Here is a 19,589-nt window from a genome sequence, read left to right as displayed (position 1 = left end):
GTGGGAGGGCGAGTCCACCAAGATGGAAACCTTTCAACAAGGCGTGGTGTTACTAACAAGGTTTCACAATACTCAACATCCGACACACTCTCCTCCCATCTGCCTTTTTTGTCAATGGATGTTTGGAAAAGTAAATCATCCATCCATATTTAAAAGTATTTTAAGTGTTTTGTTTGTTGCAAGAATGCACACACTTTACACTATATAGAACAACTGTATAAGTGGCTCATTCTTACGACGAAAACTACATTGAACATGTTTGCAATGCATGTTATGCATAGTGCTCTTATTTATATTAAAGAAAAAATATACTGTATTTAAAGTTTTGTTTTGAGCCAGGATGGCCAAGCAACATATTGTTATATAATTATGTGTACCACGTTAGTTCATTTAGCCAATATTAATTTCTTTATTAAATAGGACTGCATTAAATATACATGCATTATTACTAACAAATTCACTTATTTGATATATTTTGGAGGGGAAATAGTAAGTTTTACAATCTAGATTCAATATATTGTAGTTACGTTTCTTGCTAATGTGAATTATGTATAAATCACTGCATAATATTGGCAATTAACGATAATGCTAAAAGCAAAAAAATCACGGGGAGTTTTACTATTTTGCAATTAAATAATGCGCATGTAAAGTTCCAAATGACGCTTCAAATCTTTGCATGTATTTACAACTTAGGAGAGCCCCATTTGGAAATACATAGAGATTTAAATATGATCTAACGTGTGCATGGGTAGTTTGACTCCCCCCACCTGTTCGCTCTCCTTTGGCCCCCGCTGCGGTAAGGGGATCTTGTGATAGGCCCAACGGACCCCCAACCCGGGTGGGTCTACCCTGCTGGGCAAAAGCCTCCCAGCTTATAAAGCTTCTTCCCCCAGGTCAAAGCTGAGGTGGACGAGCGAGCACATGCACTTTAACGCGCAAGTGGTTTGGGTTTTTACGCACGGCGCGTCGTGCTTCATTTGCGGGGGGAATTTTCAACCTTTGTGAGTTTTGCCATGACACTTTCCGGTGATTTTGAATCTTCCCCACACACCGAGTTGCCTCTGGCAGAGGACGAGATCGACATCGTGGGTGAGGATGACCCGGAGCCCGCCGACCTGGGCTCCGGGGCCGACTCTTCGGGGACGGAAAGCGAGAGCGGCTTCTGCTCCGGGAAGGCCGGTGGGGGGAGCCTGGTGAAGCCCCCTTACTCCTACATTGCTCTCATCACCATGGCCATCCTACAGAGCCCCCTGAAGAAGCTCACCCTGAGCGGCATCTGTGACTTCATCAGCAACAAGTTCCCCTACTACCGAGACAAATTCCCGGCTTGGCAGAATTCCATTCGTCACAACCTGTCGCTCAACGACTGCTTCGTTAAGATCCCCAGGGAGCCGGGCAACCCCGGCAAGGGCAACTACTGGTCCCTGGACCCGGCCTCGGAGGACATGTTCGACAATGGGAGCTTCCTAAGGCGCAGGAAGCGGTTCAAGAGGAATCCACCCGAATTCGGGAAGGAAGGACTCGTGTTCTGCTGCCGACCTTTCGGACAACCGTACCCGGTGCAGGGGCGCGTCACCGCGACCGCTGTGGGCTATGCGCCGCTGCAGGACGGCGTCATGATGCCTTCTCCCTCGTCTTATCACCTTTTGCCGCAATCTCGGAGCGAGTCCACTGGACCAAAAGAGGTCAAAACTACAGAAAGCACCAAGTCCATGAGGGGCGTGCAGGGCAAGTGCTCCTTCAGCATAGACTCGATCATGAGTAAACCGGCTCCCACCAATGGGGGTCCACATCAGTATCCCCTTGCCTACCCACGCTTAATGTCAAACCATGTGGCCCCCTTGGTCCCCACACTCCTGCAGAACCCAAGAACTCATTTTGGACCCCCTGCCATGCTGAGTGTCACCCCTTTCATCAGTGAACAACTAAGACGTTCATACCCACAGTGCTGAGGTGTGGTTGTTAATAATATTATGTTGGTGTGATCTTTTGTGTCATTACTTAAGGCACGTGTTTCTCATTTCTTAAAGAAATAATTGGACTGCATGATATTTATGTTGAGTAAAGAATTTCTATGTTTCTTTGGACCGTATTACTCAAACTTTTTACATCAAGGAGGCTATCATCTACTTTGTAAAAAAAAAAAAATCCAAGCACTGCCATCTTGACCAACTGGAAGTACACTACCAGTTCAAAAGTCTGAAGACAACTTTCAAGTAAAAACATGAAATTGTTTCAAAACGTTTAACTGGTAGTGTATCTTTATCAATATTGTAAGCCACTCTAACATTATTCTACATGTATTTATTTGACTTCAACAATAACAATGGTTTATCTACAAAGTGTTGAGCTGGCATCTGGTGTTTAAAATTGAAAATTTGCTTTCTTGATGTGCTCTACTGATTAGTTGAGGCTTAATGTATCGAAGGACTGTTGTTTATAATTATCCCTCAAAATAAATATTACTGCTGTGAAAATAGTTTTGTGTTGCTGCTTAGTTATGTCTGTAGAGTTGTCAAAAGTACTCACACTCTTGACTACTATATTAAAGTGCAAGTACGAATATTTGTTCTCTACCTGAGTAAAATTTTAAAAAGAGCAGACTGAGTACAAAAATTAAAAAGCAAAAATCATTGTTTGTTTTTGTTTCATCAATCAAAGTAATCTTCCTCTTTACCTCTGTTCTAAATTGTCTAATATGAAGTAAAATAGTAAAATGAATGTCATCTTTATTATGGAAGGACAGTAGTGAGTCACAAGAATACAGTAGGGCGTAAGTGAAGATTTTCCCCATTCTGCCCACACGATGCCGCTATTGATCAAATGTTGTGCGCAACTTATTTTTTAATTGAAGAAAAACACTAAATTTAAGTATTAAATTACATACCAATATCAAGCGCATGTTTTAAAGTATGTTTAAAAGATTTAAGATAAGAGACTTGATCAAAGGTTGTAAAAAAAAGGCTTAATATCACTTTCTATAACTTATAAAACGGTATACAATTGAGTATGCAAGCATAGTTTTTTTTTTACTGTCTTTCTTTGGTACAGTCCCAACTGTCCAGTGCCATCAGTCAGAGTCTATTTTTATTTGTGATCTGGACCCTCCCAGTGCTCTGTTTCCCCCCCTCTAGTGTCAGTTGTTCATGCTTATTAGGAAGAGAGGGGAGCTGTCACGCTGACTGTTCCGAGGGATGTAGCAGCTCTCTGGTGAAGAGGTCTCCGTGTGCTTTCCGCTTCTCCGGCTGTTTTTTTACTGTTGGACCCTCTCCCGCTTTGACGATGGAGACCAGCCCGATCCCGGTGGTGACGGTCCAAACCACCCCCTTCGACGACCAGCGGCCCGGTACCAACGGACTCCGGAGGAAGACAACCGTGTTCGAGGGCAAGAAGAACTACCTACAGAACTACATCCAGAGCGTCCTGTCCTCTATTGACCTCCGGGACAGGCAGGGCTGCACCATGGTGGTGGGCAGCGACGGACGCTACCTGAGCCGGGCGGCTATCGAGGTGATCGTCCAGATGGCGGCCGCCAACGGGGTGAGTTTGAGCGGGGGCGGTTTTGGAATCGGAACCCGCAGCCAGATTTCCCAATAAACTTTTTTTTTAGTTTGCGAACCAATCTGAAATTTAAAACTTTAAAAACACAAACTTGAAACTATATCAAGCGTATAAAATGAGGCTTTGTGAAAAATCAAGCCCTACTCTCCGCTCTCAAATGCTGAGGGCAGCTAGGAATCAGTTAGATATTTGATTTGGAAGATGATGTAACCAGTCATTAGTTTTTTTTAAAATATCAGGCCTATTGGTTTTTCGGCTGGCCAACTCATGGCCGACGGGTGAGCACGCTTTGTTGTGATCGGATGGCGTTGAAGTTTTTTAAACGATGACATTGGAATAAATCAGCAATTTTGTAGTATATTAAATATACAAGTGAGCAATATTTTTGTGTTGGTGTGGTGTTAATGTTGGTGAGCAACAGAATTTCTACAGTATCATAACTTGAATGATGGTGACGGTGTTTGGTGGCTTTTGTGATTTAGAAGTGTCAACATATAAAAAATATAAGAGTTTTTGAGTCAAAGTTTCATGGTGTGCGTCGTTAACTGCTCTGACCGCATGTGTTGCCGGCTGCGATGTTTGTGTGCAAATATAAATACGAGAAACAAAGTTTGAAGCACAAAGGGAAAAAAATTGACAGTGACTGTTTGTATTAAAAAAAAAAAAAAAAAAACACTACAAGTTGGCTCACTCCACAGTCCAAGTCCCATTGCAATTGAATTGGAGTTGCAAAATGGGTAGCCCGAGTCAGTTGCTTGTTAATCCGACTCCAGTGTTACAATCGCGCCTGCTGCATCACTTTTGACACATGGAAAGAATCCGATTAAGTAATTATTTGTGTTAACACGAGGAAACTTGACAGCTCTCCAAAGAATGAAAGCTGGAAGTGAGCGAGAAAATCCCCACTGCTCCACTCTGACATCTTCATAATTGCTTTGGAGCGCCTCCAAGGGAACATCTGAAGGGAATCTGATTTTGTTTTGGTGCCAAATGTCTCTGAGTGTCAGTCTTATCAGCACTTCCATCCATCCTGCTCTATTTTCCGGTCTTGTTCCTCTTCATCTCTCTCTCTCTCTCTCTTTGGTCGAGCTTTTGAGTGGTCAGGAGTCAAGATGGTCCCGACATTGTGCTGCATATCTTCCTTTAACATACGCATTATGCATGCTAAGGACCACAAATGCCTCTCTGGTGAGGAAACACCTATTATAGGATGCTGATGCCATTACTGGGTTATATGCCGCAGACAATTATAAATAGTGTGGCTCCCTCTGTTGTGTTATTGAGGCTCCACTTGGCATGAGGAGAAGCTAACATTTTATATGTGGTGACTATAGCTCGGACGCGCCCTTCAAATTGTGTTGATGGTAACAAATGACTTCTGGATGAATCAAATGGTTATTCATTGTACTTTTCCGAATGAAGACGTGATAGATGAACAAATGGAAAAATCGAATTTGATACATTAATTATTTTGGTGAAACTGGATTTATCATCTCAGTATTTATTTCTAAGATGGTTGATGACACACCGCTGTTTTTGGAGAAACATCCATGTGGGTCTTGTACCTGTGATGTGCAGATCGGTCGCCTGGTAATCGGCCACAATGGCCTCCTGTCCACCCCTGCTGTCTCCTGCATCATCAGGAAGATCAAAGCCATCGGTGGGATCATCCTCACGGCCAGTCACAACCCCGGAGGTCCCGGAGGAGACTTTGGCATCAAATTTAACGTGGCGAACGGAGGTGCAGAAGGAATTAGGCCAGTCAAACAACCTCTTGTTTAGACTCTCGTTTCTGTAAGAACCTTTGCTCCTTGGTTGCTTTTGGGTTCGTGCCACAGGCCCATCTCCAGACACGGTGATGGAAAGGATCCATCAGGTGAGCCGCACACTCGAAGAGTACGCCATCTGCCCTGACCTCCGCATCGATCTGTCCAGACTGGGACGACAAGACTTTGACCTGGAGAATAAGTTCAAACCTTTTCGAGGTACACTTATCATGATATGCAGTTATAAAATTATACTTATTGTAAAAAGTACAGTAACTGAGCATGCCTTTGTATAAAACCTGACTGTGCTTCCAGTGGAGATTGTGGATTCTGTGGAGGTGTACCTCCAACTCCTACGAAACATCTTTGACTTCAGCGCCATCAAAAGTCTTCTGACAGGACCAGGGCAGCTGAAGATATGCATCGACGCTATGAATGGAGGTGAGACCACCGTCATCATCATCTTGTGATAAAAGCCAACTGAGTATCTTGTCAGCGTTAACGGCATCTCCTCTGCTGTTACAGTGATGGGCCCTTATGTCCGTAGAATCCTATGCGATGAGCTTGGGGCCCCCGCTAACTCCGCCGTCAACTGCGTTCCTATGGAGGACTTCGGGGGCCGGCCCCCCGAGCCGAACTTGACGTATGCCTCTTCGTTGGTGGATGCCATGAAAGGAGGCGACTTTGGCTTGGGCGCTGCCTTTGACGCAGACGGGGTGAGATTGGGTCAACTAGCTGCTAAATGCTAACGGCTACAGTATAGAGGGTGATAAGCGGTGTGGCGAGATAGTGGGCACTCTAACAGCTGTTTGGTACTACGTAGACTCACTGCCACCTCTTAAGGAACAAAGTGGTTTAAAAAGATTTTTTTGCTCATGCTAAAACGGCCAACTCGTCCCACCCACCCACTCGTCTGGAAGGCTACATTGGCGTCTCCACCAAATTTGTATTTTTAGGGAGTTACAGTGCTCGTGTGAGAGAGAAGGATGATTATGGTAAAATATTTGACTTACTGATGAATTGCTATGAAGAGTGTTAGTAATATTTATTTATTGTCATGAGACACAGAGACCCATGATAAAATTTGTTTAAATATGACAAATGGGAAGATAAAACAACATTAGAGATACGTTGAATGTTTATCAAAAAATGTGTGTTTGATGCTTGGAAAAATATACAGCTGTTGCATTTCTCAGTACACAGGAAAAGAGGGGATTGTTTTATTACTTTGAAAAAAAATACTTATGAATATCTCGGGGAAAAAAGTTTCTGAGGCCGCAATAAGTAGCTCAAATTTTCCACCAAGTCGTCCAACTGTGTCCTGAATAAATGATCTTATCATCAGGGGATTTAAGTCATATGAGCTCCCATCACGATCAAAACCGACTCAGTGATTAGCGAGGGTGTTTGTAAGATATTATGTAACACTGTCATCGCTATCTGGCAAACTCCTTCTACATTCCAAAAATATGTCATTGTAATTGTTCGTATGTTTAAATGAAAGTGTGAATGTGGCCTGCAAATGTGCGGCGAGTCCAGGTTGCACCTCAGCTTCCTTCAGGTGGTAAAATATATGTTATATCTATCAGGACCGCTACATGATCCTGGGAGAGAATGCCTTCTTCGTGAACCCGTCGGACTCTGTCGCCATCATGGCCGCCAACCTCTCCTCTGTGCCCTATTTTCGCCAGCTGGGAGTCAAGGGCTTCGCCAGAAGTATGGCCACCAGCGCTGCGCTCGACAGGTACAACACACAAGCGCTATGCTTACTGAGTGGTGTTATTTATTTCAGGGACTCTCCGATGACGACTGACCTCACACTGAATTTGCGACCGTGTAACCCCCTTCTAGCACTCACATGCACATATAGTACTATATGCACTTTTACTCACAGCCTATAAATATGATGTGTTATGTGAGGGGAGAGTAGAGCAGGGGGCATTTAGTGAATGGGTGCCATCGCTAAAGTTAGGGCTGTTAAAAGTGTTCCACAAAAGTGCATGGGGAATGGGGGGAGGCGCAGCTTTGAATTTGCCACTTTAAGCTGAACAAAATTCAACTTGCTGCGGTTATTCATCATCATTTTTACAATATTAGATGTCGGTGAAGATTAAGTGCAAATTTGTGGGTTGTTTGAGGATACGCGAGTAGGAAAGTCAAAAATAAACACACATACTTAAGTTAGATGAGCCCTCTTTACTCTGGAGGCTGCAGTGTTGTACTCATTCTCTACTTTGCTGCTGCTACCTTCTCGGAAAAAATGTGCCTCCTTTTCATGGCCAAATTTATCTTACAAAAAAACAAGACTAGAAATAGTAGAGCCCAGGTTCCTTGTTTGTCAAGGTACCACTGTGCTTATGAAACAACTCAACAATTCCCTCCAAGCGGTTATCTAACCAAAAAGAGACCTTTGACAACTTCTAAACCTCAACCAGAGTTGTGCTTCGTCACAATTTAATATCAGGCTTCCGATATTGGAGTCAAGGAAGAACTCCCATTTCCAAGTAAAGCTCCAGCATGCGGTGCTTTTTTGTCCAAATGCCAGACCAAAGCTTTTAAATCTCAGCTGATCTCTCATCAGTGGAGACGGGTCACTGGATGCTATGTTTGGCCAAATATGAAGTCAGTGCCAAAAGCTGATAATATTTCATCTCCTCTCTACTTGTTACTGCTTTGAATGTACTGAGCAGATTATGGTGATGTTAGTAACCTGGACGTTTGAGTTCGTGTTGGGTGTAAACATGCTTTTTCGGGCTTCAAAACCTCATGGGAAAACTAGGGTTATTATATATTTTTTGTCTGTGCGGAATGTCAGGCTTTCCGTTCCAGCCTTCACATCCCTGAGGACAACTCTGGTTTACTCTTATTTGGTCATTTATCCCTTCCTCGTGTAAACAACTGCACTGGGCACTCTGGGGGCTTTATTTGTGCATGGCATGATTAATTTACTCTGTATCCACATATTGCATCTCGAAATTTTAAGAAGATGACTTTCAACTATTATAGTCATCTCTCATCGGAGCCCACTTGTAGAGTGACACATTCAGTTGATTGAGTGGAAGAGAAAAAGGTTATTGTGAGTAGAAGCTGGCACACACTTTGAAATGAGCATTACCGCCACCTAGAGGCAGGGGCGTCCCACCAAAACTCAGGCTTCCATTATTGTCATCACAAACGTTTCAAAAGTTCACTGCTGAAGCCATTTAAACTCTGTTGCTAACCAAAACAGCAGTACTTAGCAAGGCACATAAACTATCTCTTGAATGAATACTGCGTTGTTTTTTCCAGTGAGTTCCTTGCGCAGTAATAAAGATAGTCTCACACTAATGTTCTAAAAATACTGTACGTTTGAAATCAAAAAGGCCCTCTGCCAAAAAGCCCGTCTACATTTGTGAAAATAAACTCAGACCACTATTTGTTGACAAAGTATTACTATACACTCTCAGTCTACCTACACACAACTGCTCATCTCCTTTCCACCGCGGCTCACTTTCAAAGGCGACATGAACTAAAAGGTTCACAGACTCTGTTCATTTACTTTATTAAAGTGGACAACCTCTTGGCTCGTCATGAAACATTTGGTTTACGAGCAAGGGCTGCTGGTTGCCAGAAGAGGCACATAACAAACACATGCTTCAAAAACTAAATTTGCTTTTTATTGTAATCTTCTTAGGGTAGCCAAACTCATGAAACTGGCAATGTACGAGACTCCTACCGGTTGGAGGTACTTTGGAAACCTGATGGACTCGGGCCGTTGTTCCCTCTGTGGCGAGGAAAGTTTCGGGACAGGTACGGCACCTACTCAAGCACAAACAGGATACAACGAGTCTTGTTAAAACATTGACACTACTATTTGACCAACATGAGAACAAGTTCATTTAGTGGTAAGCATTTGAGATAGTAGGAAAGGTGTTAGGATCGGAATGGACCAGGGTTTGAGGGAAAAGGTAGTTGGAAGGGAGGATAAGGGGAACAAACCAACAGAACCAGCAAACTAACATACGAACTTCCTAACAAAACAACGGGACTGACCGAGCGACAGGGTTGGCTAACAGACAGAACAGAAAAACAGGAATCAAGAAACAAGAACAACATCCGCGACCCGGAAGGGGAGTGAGTACCAGACAGGACTTAAATACAAGACAGGTAACAAGAGATAGGTGACTGTGATTACATTGATTGAGGTAACACAGGAGGGGAGGGGCAACGCAAACAGAAACCATGGTAACATATTGACATAATAAAGCAACCGGGGACGAGTCGTGTCACCTATTGCAATCAGAGAACTCTGTTCTCACAGGAATTTAGTCGGATTTTTTTCCCATAAAAAGTTAATCATTTGAGAACTGACATATTTTTTTGATTAGTTTAACACGTTTTGCATTTTTTTAATCAACGTTACTGTATGAGAATAATCTTCACATTATTTAATATAAAACAGAGGAGCCAGTTCCCACAAGATTGCTAATTTTTTTTGTACACAAATTAATTGCGTAATCAGTACAGCATTGGCCTAATTTTAAAATTAGCTGAGCAAGCTGTCATTTTTAGTGTCGTTGCAGTTGCAGAGCACAGAAAAAAAAATTCTCATGTGAATTTAGGAGGATTTTATTGTCACACAATTTGCCACTTGATATTGGTGAGGACACATTGAGCAACTTATTTGCTAGCCCTGCTTATTTTGGCAGGAAAGATTTCCAATGCACGTCCATGTCTTTTGCTTTATTATTGATATTACATGTTCCAAGACTCTCGCCTCAGAGTACAATTTGTCTTTTAGCGATTGAGAAGAAGGCCAACTAAAAGGTCCTAACAACTCTACCTCTTCTGTATTTTCTCTTGAACACACGGTCATTCTCCGGCAAATGAATGCATCCTGACTGCCGCCTAATAGATGTTGTGGCCGTGACCCAGGCTGCCTGTGTAAATAATCCCCATTCTTCTGCTATAAAAGGAGACGGGAGCTTCTTTTGAATGACTCCAACACGCAGACAAGGCCCGCTGAGGCATACAAGCACATTTGCCGTGTCTACCTGCCTCCAACACAGTTTCTTAGAGACGACAGGGGAAAGTGAATGGGTGCGCGAGTCTGTAGCAAAGAGCAAACTCGACTGCTGGGAGGAGAGAAGTGAAAGGAGCACTCAGAGGAGCTTGTCTGTCCTTTTAAGGCCAAACAGCTCAAAGGGGAGCTTTGCAGTAAATCATCTCAACTGGACGTGACTTTTCCTTTTTCCGAACTCGCTGTCATTGCAGTTTTGGAAATATCATTTATAATTATCATCATGTGTTATGGTACATTTTATGACCCCAAAGAAGTCTCTTAGGTTGTTGTCGTGTGATAATAGGATCTGATGAATTATGTGATCCCAGACAAAGGCAGACAGACAGCAAGACTGGGATTAAACACTGGCGACTGTCACTTTCCCAACAGATGTCAGTCACAGATGCTCAGGATCAACAACAGAGGGAGGGAGCGGGTTATGCCAAGTGTACAAGAGATTCGTCTTTTTTTTCATGTGGTCCTTTTCTGCTCCACGCCCTTTTAGGGAAGTGTTGCTCGCACATTGGTTCTTGTTAAAATGTCAATGTGTTCCTAACAGAAAGTGTGCAGCTGTCCACGTGAGGCAGCGTAATAGCTGCCCAATGAAGGGTGTTAGCGTAGCGTGTGGATGTGTGTGCATCTCGGGCTATTATTCTCGTTTCGGGTGTAAGAGGTCTCGGGTTTAAATTCCAGACGAGCCCTTCTGTCTTATAATGACCATCATCGACGTGAGTCCTGGAAACCAAAATGCTAGCTTATGCATTTCTTTAAAATAGTCACTTCCCTATGTTTATATTATCAGGAACAGATTAATACCCAATTATTTCAGTTCATAACATTGAATGTTCACACTGATATGTTAAAGTGTTTACCATTGAACTCTGCTGCTAACCAAAACAGCAGCACCCATTAGGATTCTGGTTGACTGGTTACTCGACAGCCTTGTGTTTTTATGTTTTCCTGCAAATATTGTGTACAAATTGGAAGCACTGAATTTAGAGATTGTCATCAGAATGTTGTATTTTCTTTGCCAGGTTCGGACCACATTCGTGAAAAAGATGGTTTATGGTCAGTGTTGATGTGGCTGTCTATCATGGCCGCTAAAAAACAGAGCGTGGAGCAGATAGTCCGAGAGCACTGGGCCAAGTTTGGACGCAACTACTTCTGCAGGTAAACACGACGACTGCCTCTTTGTTTGGAGTTATCACGTCTTAAAATATTTACTTCACATTTGTGCCTCACAAGCAAGTCTGTTGGCTTGCAAGTCATCATCCCTTGTATGGATGAAGCCAAACATAGCTCCTCAGCGTTCACCTTTGTCCACTCCTCTTTCTTCTCCTCCAGTCGGCCTCCCCAGTTGCTCTTGCTTTAACGTCTCCCCAGTGAGAGACAGAGAAACTAATGAGAGTAAATGTTCCCGTTGACGATTGCGCTGCAGCAGCTTTTTGTGTTCCCACACTTGGTACACATAAAAAAAGACCTTGGTCAGGTAGTGCGCTCGTAAAGCCTTTAGATGGCACTGCGTTGGAAAAAAAATTACTTAGACTGAAAATATTCCACTACAAAACTATTTTATGTTCATGTAGAGAAGTGCTGCTTTTGGAATAATTTGATGTATCTGTTCCTGCCAACTTTTTTAGTCCCTTTTCAGATGAAAGGAATTAAAAAGATAATTTAAAGTCACAGATATCCTGCTTTGTGTCAGGTTTGACTATGAAGGCCTCGAGCCCCGTGCCGCCTTCTACCTGATGAGGGATCTGGAGTCGGTCATCTTGGACAAAGCGTTCAGCAGCCAGAAGTTTGCTGTAGGCGATCACATGTACAATGTGGAGCGGGCTGATAATTTTGAGTACATCGACCCGGTGGATGGAACGGTAGCAAGAAACCAGGTGAGGGCTGATAGTCGAATATTGTTCAAATTAGCTTTTTCCAAAAAAACATCACTGTCCAACTGCATATTATTCCTGTAATATCTCTTAGAATATAAATTAAGCAGCAAATCTTCATCCATCTCAGGGGTGGCCATTTTGCCTCTTACTGTCAACTGAAAATGACATCACAGTTGCTCAGGCTCCAACCAATCACAGCTCACCACTTTTTTTGAAGCTCAGCTGTTGAAGCTGTTTATTTGCATTGAAAGTGCAATCATTTTAATCATACAAAATTGTGATGTGACTTTGTGGTAATGTTGGCTCTTCCTGCTCGTTGTTGTGTTTGGACACAGACCACCCCTACTCTGCTTCATCTGAGGAGATCCATGTTTGGATAAGATGGTGGAGCTTCCATTTTAAACCATAAACAGACACACGTACACACACTTAGGGAAGTCTGACTCTGTGCGCACTTCCTGTATGCTCCCGTCCTCCATCTAAAGTTTTCCCAGCTGACTTCCATTGGGGCTCTTCTAAAACGCCTGGCACTGACATTTGCCCCTCCCTGCCACATGCCTGACACATACACACACGCACTGTACCTCGCTTTGTGCATACTAGCAGTTGGCCCCAAACACGCATACCAACACCCAGCCACTTTGTGCGACAGTTTTATAGAGCGACAAGGAGAGCGTCAATCATGCTGCTGATGAGAACAAAGTAGTACCACAGTAATAAGTTTCTCCAAAATGTGGTTTTAACCTCACTGGTAAACCCTCCATGCCCAGTTGCTCTCACTTTATTATTGTAACCCACATTCCTGCCAGGCCAGAATTATATCAGCTGTCGCCTCCGCTCTCCAGGAGACAAGCACACACACACACACAGACACACATATATATGCTAACACATTTTTGTTGACCATCTAAATATCAGTAGCTCGGCCTTAAGGCATAGGTTGTAGCATTTGATTTAGATATAGCCACGACAGCAGTTGGACCCTTCACCACATCCACCTATAAAACAATCCATGAGTCTTAAAGCAAAAATGTCACAGATCGGAATGGAGCTGGGCGAGGAGGATGAGGGGAACAAGACCAACAGAACCGGAAAACTAACATAACTTAACGGACTGACCGACAGACAGACTGGCTAACCGAAACAGCACTGACAAAGACAGGACCCAAGAAACAAAAAAGACATCAGACGACATCCACGATCCAAAAGGGGAGTGAGGGGCAGACAGGACTTAAATACAAGACAGGTAACAAGAGGTAGGTGACTGTGATTACATTGATTGAGGTAACACAGGAGGGGAGGGGCGACGCCAACAGAAACCATGGCAACAGACATAATAAAGCAACCGGGGACGAGTTTGACAATAGTTTCAAATAAACAAACCTATTTTAACTGACCATGGAAGTGTGGACATGTGAGAAAAAAATGTCGCTTTAAAGTTATTGAAAACATTGTGTGACTTCAAATTCCCAGTGGTTCCACTGCCCATCGCCGTGACGACAGCTAATCTTCCCTCAGGATTCTTAAACATTTCTTCTACAGTATGAAAGCCATCCCTGCCAGGATAACTACATAAAATAAAAAGTGAACAAACTCATTTAAGACAAATAGTCCCATTTATTCACCTACAGGCTGACCAGTAGATATACGCTACAAATTTTAAACCTACATTAGAGGTAGGAATAAAGAAAGGAATGTGTGCTGCTTGTGACATCTAGTGAATGATAGTTGCTGTTGCACATTGAAGATGCTCCCATCCACTGCAGTTTGTTTTTCAGTAAAAAAAACACAACCACTGTACGTATATGAATGAATGTATCATATATATATACTACGTACATACATGCATACACATATACACACGCACACACACTGAGTATATATAAAAGAAGACAAACCTGACAAACAAAGTAACTGAACTCCCCCACCCCCCAGGGTTTGAGAATTGTCTTCAGTGACGCATCCCGTCTGGTGTTTCGGATGAGCGGAAGCGGTGGTGGCATGGGCGCCATTATCCGCATTTATGCAGAGTGTTTTGAGAGAGACCCTGAGAGACATAGCAGAGAGACGCAGGTACTGTATGAGTTTTCATATATGACTTTTGACACTGCTTTCCAAATGACAGATTTTATAATATTATGTCTGTCTGCACCTTCATGTGACTCTGTAGATTAAAGTGTAGAAGTGTGTGACTCAGATCACATTGTCAACTTTGGTCCCAAGCTGTGTGTTGCTCAATGCAGGTGGTGCTGGGACCTCTCATTGCCATCGCGCTCAAGATCTCCAACATCCACGAGAGGACGGGACGTCGCGGTCCAAATATGATCACATGAGTGAAAGGAAATGAAAGAAAAAAACAGTCAGAAAGTGCATAGAAAACAGCCTTCCAGGAATGCGTATACAGTTTAAAAATACTGTTCTCCCTAAAAGCGACCATCAAGTAACAATTGCAACAGGGAGATTTTGAATTATAGATGAAAAATGTCTAATGAATGCGCATGTGCATTTATTTGTCTTTTACAGAGTTGGTTTGGCAACTATCGGGAATTATTTACCCACCTTCATGCTGAGACACTTTTTCCCCTAATGTTTGTATGCACCACTATAAAACACTTGAATGTAAAATTGAGCAGGCAATGCATCACAGCTAATAAAGCCTTGTGAAATAAATATGATTGAGTTTTATATCAAGAACGGGATTGCGGCGGATTTCATATCGCACATTAATCAGCAACCCACTCAAAATGTGTCAATTTTGGTTCTCAACACTGGATTAACAGTATTCGAGGCTGTTGCGTCAAGATAAGAAGAAAAGAGTCAATCTTTACAAGGACTGAAATTGACATTGCGAAACGGAACTCATAAACACGCTGATTGCCGTGGTTACGAGTTGAGGATGTTCCAGTGAATCTCCGTGCGGATGTCTAGCCGTATTTAGCAGCCACTCGTTATTGCACCATCAGGGCTTATATATATTTCACAACACTTTTGTCAATCAAGCATAAAAGCATTTCTGTTTTTCAAAACGTTTACAGTTAGCACCAATTTGTTTCTAATATATTGCCACAGGTCATATTGTTGAAATGTAAATAGGTTAAGCTGACAAGAAAATATCTGTTTTGTTGCTCTCGTCTCAAAATAAGGTAACAAAATGCTCTATGTCCCTCTTCCATTTGTATTTTTGTTGTCAGAATTTGGAAGAAAAAACTGAGCCAACAAATTTCATTAAATGAATTAATACTAATTCTAAACAACGATTACACGATGTAATTATTGTGCAACATATTCAAATGTCAATATTAAATACAATATGCATTCACTGAAAAAGCAAAAGATTGAATGGAAATGAAATCATTTAGGTCTAGTAACATTAAGTTATGTTACACCATTAAAATATAATTTAAATTAAAACCAAATCACCAATTGAAAATGAATATGTTCATAAAAACAAATAAGTGATATAAACATAAAATATGAATTAAAAAACAAGAACATCCAATGCCATGTCCTCTTTGGTGTCTCTCTCCATGGACCCGTCTCGTCTGTTTAACTCTGTGCTGATGTCCACTTCTAAAGAACATACATCTTCACCACATCTTCCCGCTCCATGGTGAGCCACCCCTCCTCCGCATGTCTCAAATGCAATATCCTCATAAGGTGGCGGCTGTTCCCAGCTCCACGTGCAGTCCGGGCTTTGCGTACTGTCCTGGCAGTAGAGTGGCGGTGCCAGGCTCAGAACTACCTGAACCCCATCTAGGACTTCCACGTCCTCTGGATCTGCCTCTGGACATCGGTGACACGTCTCGGACTCTTGGTAGGGTGGAGGGGGTGAGCTCGGCCTCCTAAACAAAATAGTGGATATGTGTCATTTCTTTCTCTGCTGTGTGCTGAGAGAAGCCCAAGTTTATTCTTATTCAGTGTAACTGACCTCTCGATGGTATACACTTCTATGTTCTGCTCATGTATCTTCATCCTCCTCCAATCATCCACCGCACTCTTGCAGGCGGGCCAGATGATGTTGGCAAGAACAGGCAGGAAGCCGACAATAATCAGGACCAATGGGATGACCGGCGTGTCCACCATGCACACAGACACAGGGAAAGCCACAATGAATGACGCATGGCAAACACACAACGACCAACCAGCCAAGCACCTTGTTGCCATTGTGTATATATATATATATATATATATATATATATATATATATATATATATATATATATATATATATATATTCTCTTTGCAGGTTGGCAAGATGTCTTCAAATTAGACCAGGAGTCTTCTCACCAACAAATAACTAGTGTGCTAGAAGATGTGGTTATATAACTGATCATTTGAAATAATACAACAGTGTGGCAGAAGGGAGGAACCCATCTTCATAGAGACAAGTCATCAAAGATAAAAAGAGCGCATGACATCACAAAAGACAAACATCACCCAAGCCCTAACTGTAGGCCTGCTGGGCGAGAAGCCTACCACTGAGGTCCCTGCCTCACCCAAAGTCAGCTGGGATAGCTTCCAGCACATAAACTGTGCAGAGAATGGGTGGACATGGCCAATTCTGCCGGTAGAGGGCACTGTTGGCCACATATTGTGTGAATGGAGCCTCTGCTCACCTCTCACCAAACACCACATATCAGATGAAGATGATGATGAAACAGATGTTTCAGGGCTTCTTCTACATTTGTCAAGTGTAACTTACTTTTTAAGTCACAGTAGTAAGTACAAATAGTCCACCATGTTCTGGTTTTTGGAAACAATTTGGTCATTTTAATGTCAGTATGTGCATTGCACATAACTTGTGGCGGTCCTGGTTGGTCCACCAATATCATCGGTCACTAAAGCAGGTGGTCCAGTGTTGCTATGGAAACAGTGAAGCTAGTGTTCTCAGTGTACCATCATTTATTATTTTGAGGCAATTCTTATACATACTGTTGCTTTCTGATGCAAGTGAGGTCATTTCATTTTTGTACACTGCGTTATGAATGAAATGACAGCCACGCAAGGTCTGGTAGCACTTTCATGTTATCATCAGGTGTCAATTCCCTTGAGTGGCGTGTTGCACCACAGCCATGTTTTTTAACTAAGCTTGCTATCTGCACAGATGATCCAGTGATGCCTCTTAATGGCAGCACTAAGTTCTTACTAGATCCTACTTTAGATTAGTGTGGCTCGTTTACATATTCAGTGCGCTAGTGTGTCATTTTCAAGAGGGTAACGATGATAAGAGCATCTTGTAACGTACTTCTCTGAATTTGCAGCCATTATCTCTATTTGGGTCTCAGGTGAGTTGGAATGTGTCCCAGCTAATATTTGAACGACAATGGCGGCGAATCCAAACCCAGACATCAGAACTGTGACACAGACATGCTTACCGCTAAACATAGTCTAAGCATTATCTTTGCTGTCATGCGTCACACATGTAATTAGAGTAGCGTGTGCATACGTACTATGCACATATATGACTGGCTTCTTTTAGATCTCATTATGAAGTGATAATAATAGACAGAGGGCCATTAGTGATGAGTGAAGGTGTGACAGTGCCTGTTATTAATCAAATGGACTTGATGAGGAACTGCCAGCTGCCCTCTGATATTAATAACACATAGTATCACAGTTTGACTTCACGCTGCTAAAAGTGCACAACTGTGGACACAAGTAGATTCATGTTCACATGTGATTTGTCCCCTAATCTGGGCCATGTTATGTTGTTTTTTATCCCATCCAGCAGAATTCAATGTTGGACAAGCAATGGAGAGAAACATGATGTGTAATATAATATTGTTGGTGTCCCAATATTTATGACCATGTACAATGGAACACAACAAAAACACAACAACAAAAGTCCATCCTTCCAAGACAGACCTCCGTCAGTCTGCCCGCCCATCCATCCATTCTCTGACTGCCACTTCTATCTCCGTAACAAAAAGTTGCAAAACGCAACTTGCACCAAAACAGCACCCCGCAGGTTTCGCAGATTATCAGTCTGCTTCACACCGCCACTTCACTTGTGCTAATAAACACAGCGGGTGCACGAGAGGTGCGTTGCAGAGACAGGCAGCGGTGACAACAAGGTGATTCAGGCTGGAGCTACCCTGCTGTTCTCATTCCCGATTTATATTCAAATGTTTTGCACTGCTAGGCTCAATCAGGAACAATGAGCACCTTTAGCAAAAATAGATTTTGGATGCAGTCAGTCCATTGCCAGCTCTGAGCAACTAGGAAATCATAGTGGTACCTTGACATGGGAGTGACCAGTGCCTGACATCCCTCATTAGGCCATGGTCCTTAAAAGGTACACAAAGTGTTTCAATAAATATTAATGGGAAAATTGTACCCGTAGTGGCAAGATACTACCGTACGCATTTAATATCTCTCTTATATTGGATGACAAGCTTGAGCGGAGCGTCATGCATATACGTCACGCACCAACGCACGTGAGAATGTAAAAGTTGTCCATGTTGGCGGCAGATGTCATCAGAGAGTTGCAGCTTTTAAACGCCTCCTGGGTAGGATGATCGCTTGATAAGGCCAGAGACATCCCATACGCGGGCCTTGGGGGAGAGGTAATAATGGCGGCGTATAATTCAGGGTAATGAAGGCTGCACCACTAGATCAGTCATAAAGAATGATAGCGAGGCAGACGTTTGACCTCCCCTGGCAGCCCTCCACTCTCAATAAATGTGTTTGCTCACCACAGCACTGAGACAAAAGCAAAGAGAGGAGAGAAGAGAAGAGGGTGGAATTTGGACTTGATTTAACATTAGGCAACATCCAGGGATCACATCATGGAATCTGATTTCAGCCAAGGAAAAAGACTGGACTCTATCCTTTGAACATACTGAGACTATTTTTAAACAAGAGGAGGGCAAATGAAAGCAGTATATCCTTAAAACATTACCACTGCTCTCAAGTCATGTTTGTATATATCGTTTTTTTGGTTGTGGATACGAGTCCATCCTGGACCTTCCAGGTGACCTATCCAGGACATAGCCCAAAGTAGTCACCTTGGCTAGGCTTCACCATGAACAGAATAAGCAAACGGTTGAGTTGACAAACAGACAAAGCCGCGCCGATAATACACAACATCATCTCCCCAGTGGAGGTAACAAGTGGGCCACACGCATGGTTCGTCCCTGCCTGGCTGTGCAGTTGATCGGTATGCAGGCGGCGTGGAGCGTCCTGTGGGCAGACGAGGGGGGCGCTGCTCTCTTCTACATGTCTGCTAAATGACAGTAATTATTTTCCTGGGCTGCAGGCGACTCATGCATGTTTTATTTCCACCTGCACCTCCCCCATCTGCCTGCGTGGCTACGCGTGGCACACACCACG

The 19,589-nt window shown here is 43.0% G+C and overlaps 2 protein-coding genes across 2 annotated transcripts; both read left to right on the top strand.

The window, feature by feature from the left end:
- The first annotated feature begins 866 nt into the window (after positions 1-866).
- On the top strand, positions 867-2,479 carry foxd5 (forkhead box D5). The gene has a single exon (XM_049762809.2). It carries the CDS (start codon positions 1,014-1,016, stop codon positions 1,950-1,952), a length of 939 nt encoding a protein of 312 aa, XP_049618766.1. The 5' UTR covers positions 867-1,013; the 3' UTR covers positions 1,953-2,479.
- Positions 2,480-3,140: 661 nt separating this feature from the next.
- Positions 3,141-14,927, top strand: pgm5 (phosphoglucomutase 5). Its single transcript, XM_049763945.2, has 11 exons — positions 3,141-3,540; positions 5,140-5,302; positions 5,400-5,546; positions 5,643-5,768; positions 5,853-6,043; positions 6,917-7,071; positions 9,001-9,116; positions 11,403-11,538; positions 12,074-12,257; positions 14,193-14,330; positions 14,501-14,927. The coding sequence occupies exons 1-11, from the start codon at positions 3,283-3,285 to the stop codon at positions 14,588-14,590; spliced, it is 1,704 nt and encodes a 567-aa protein (XP_049619902.1). The 5' UTR covers positions 3,141-3,282; the 3' UTR covers positions 14,591-14,927.
- The last annotated feature ends 4,662 nt before the right edge of the window (positions 14,928-19,589 follow it).

This window comes from Syngnathus scovelli, chromosome 3 (genome assembly GCF_024217435.2).
Source record: "Syngnathus scovelli strain Florida chromosome 3, RoL_Ssco_1.2, whole genome shotgun sequence".
NCBI classification, from domain to species: domain Eukaryota; kingdom Metazoa; phylum Chordata; class Actinopteri; order Syngnathiformes; family Syngnathidae; genus Syngnathus; species Syngnathus scovelli.
Note: the sequence above shows the minus strand (reverse complement) of the source record. Positions and strands in the feature narration are given on the sequence as shown.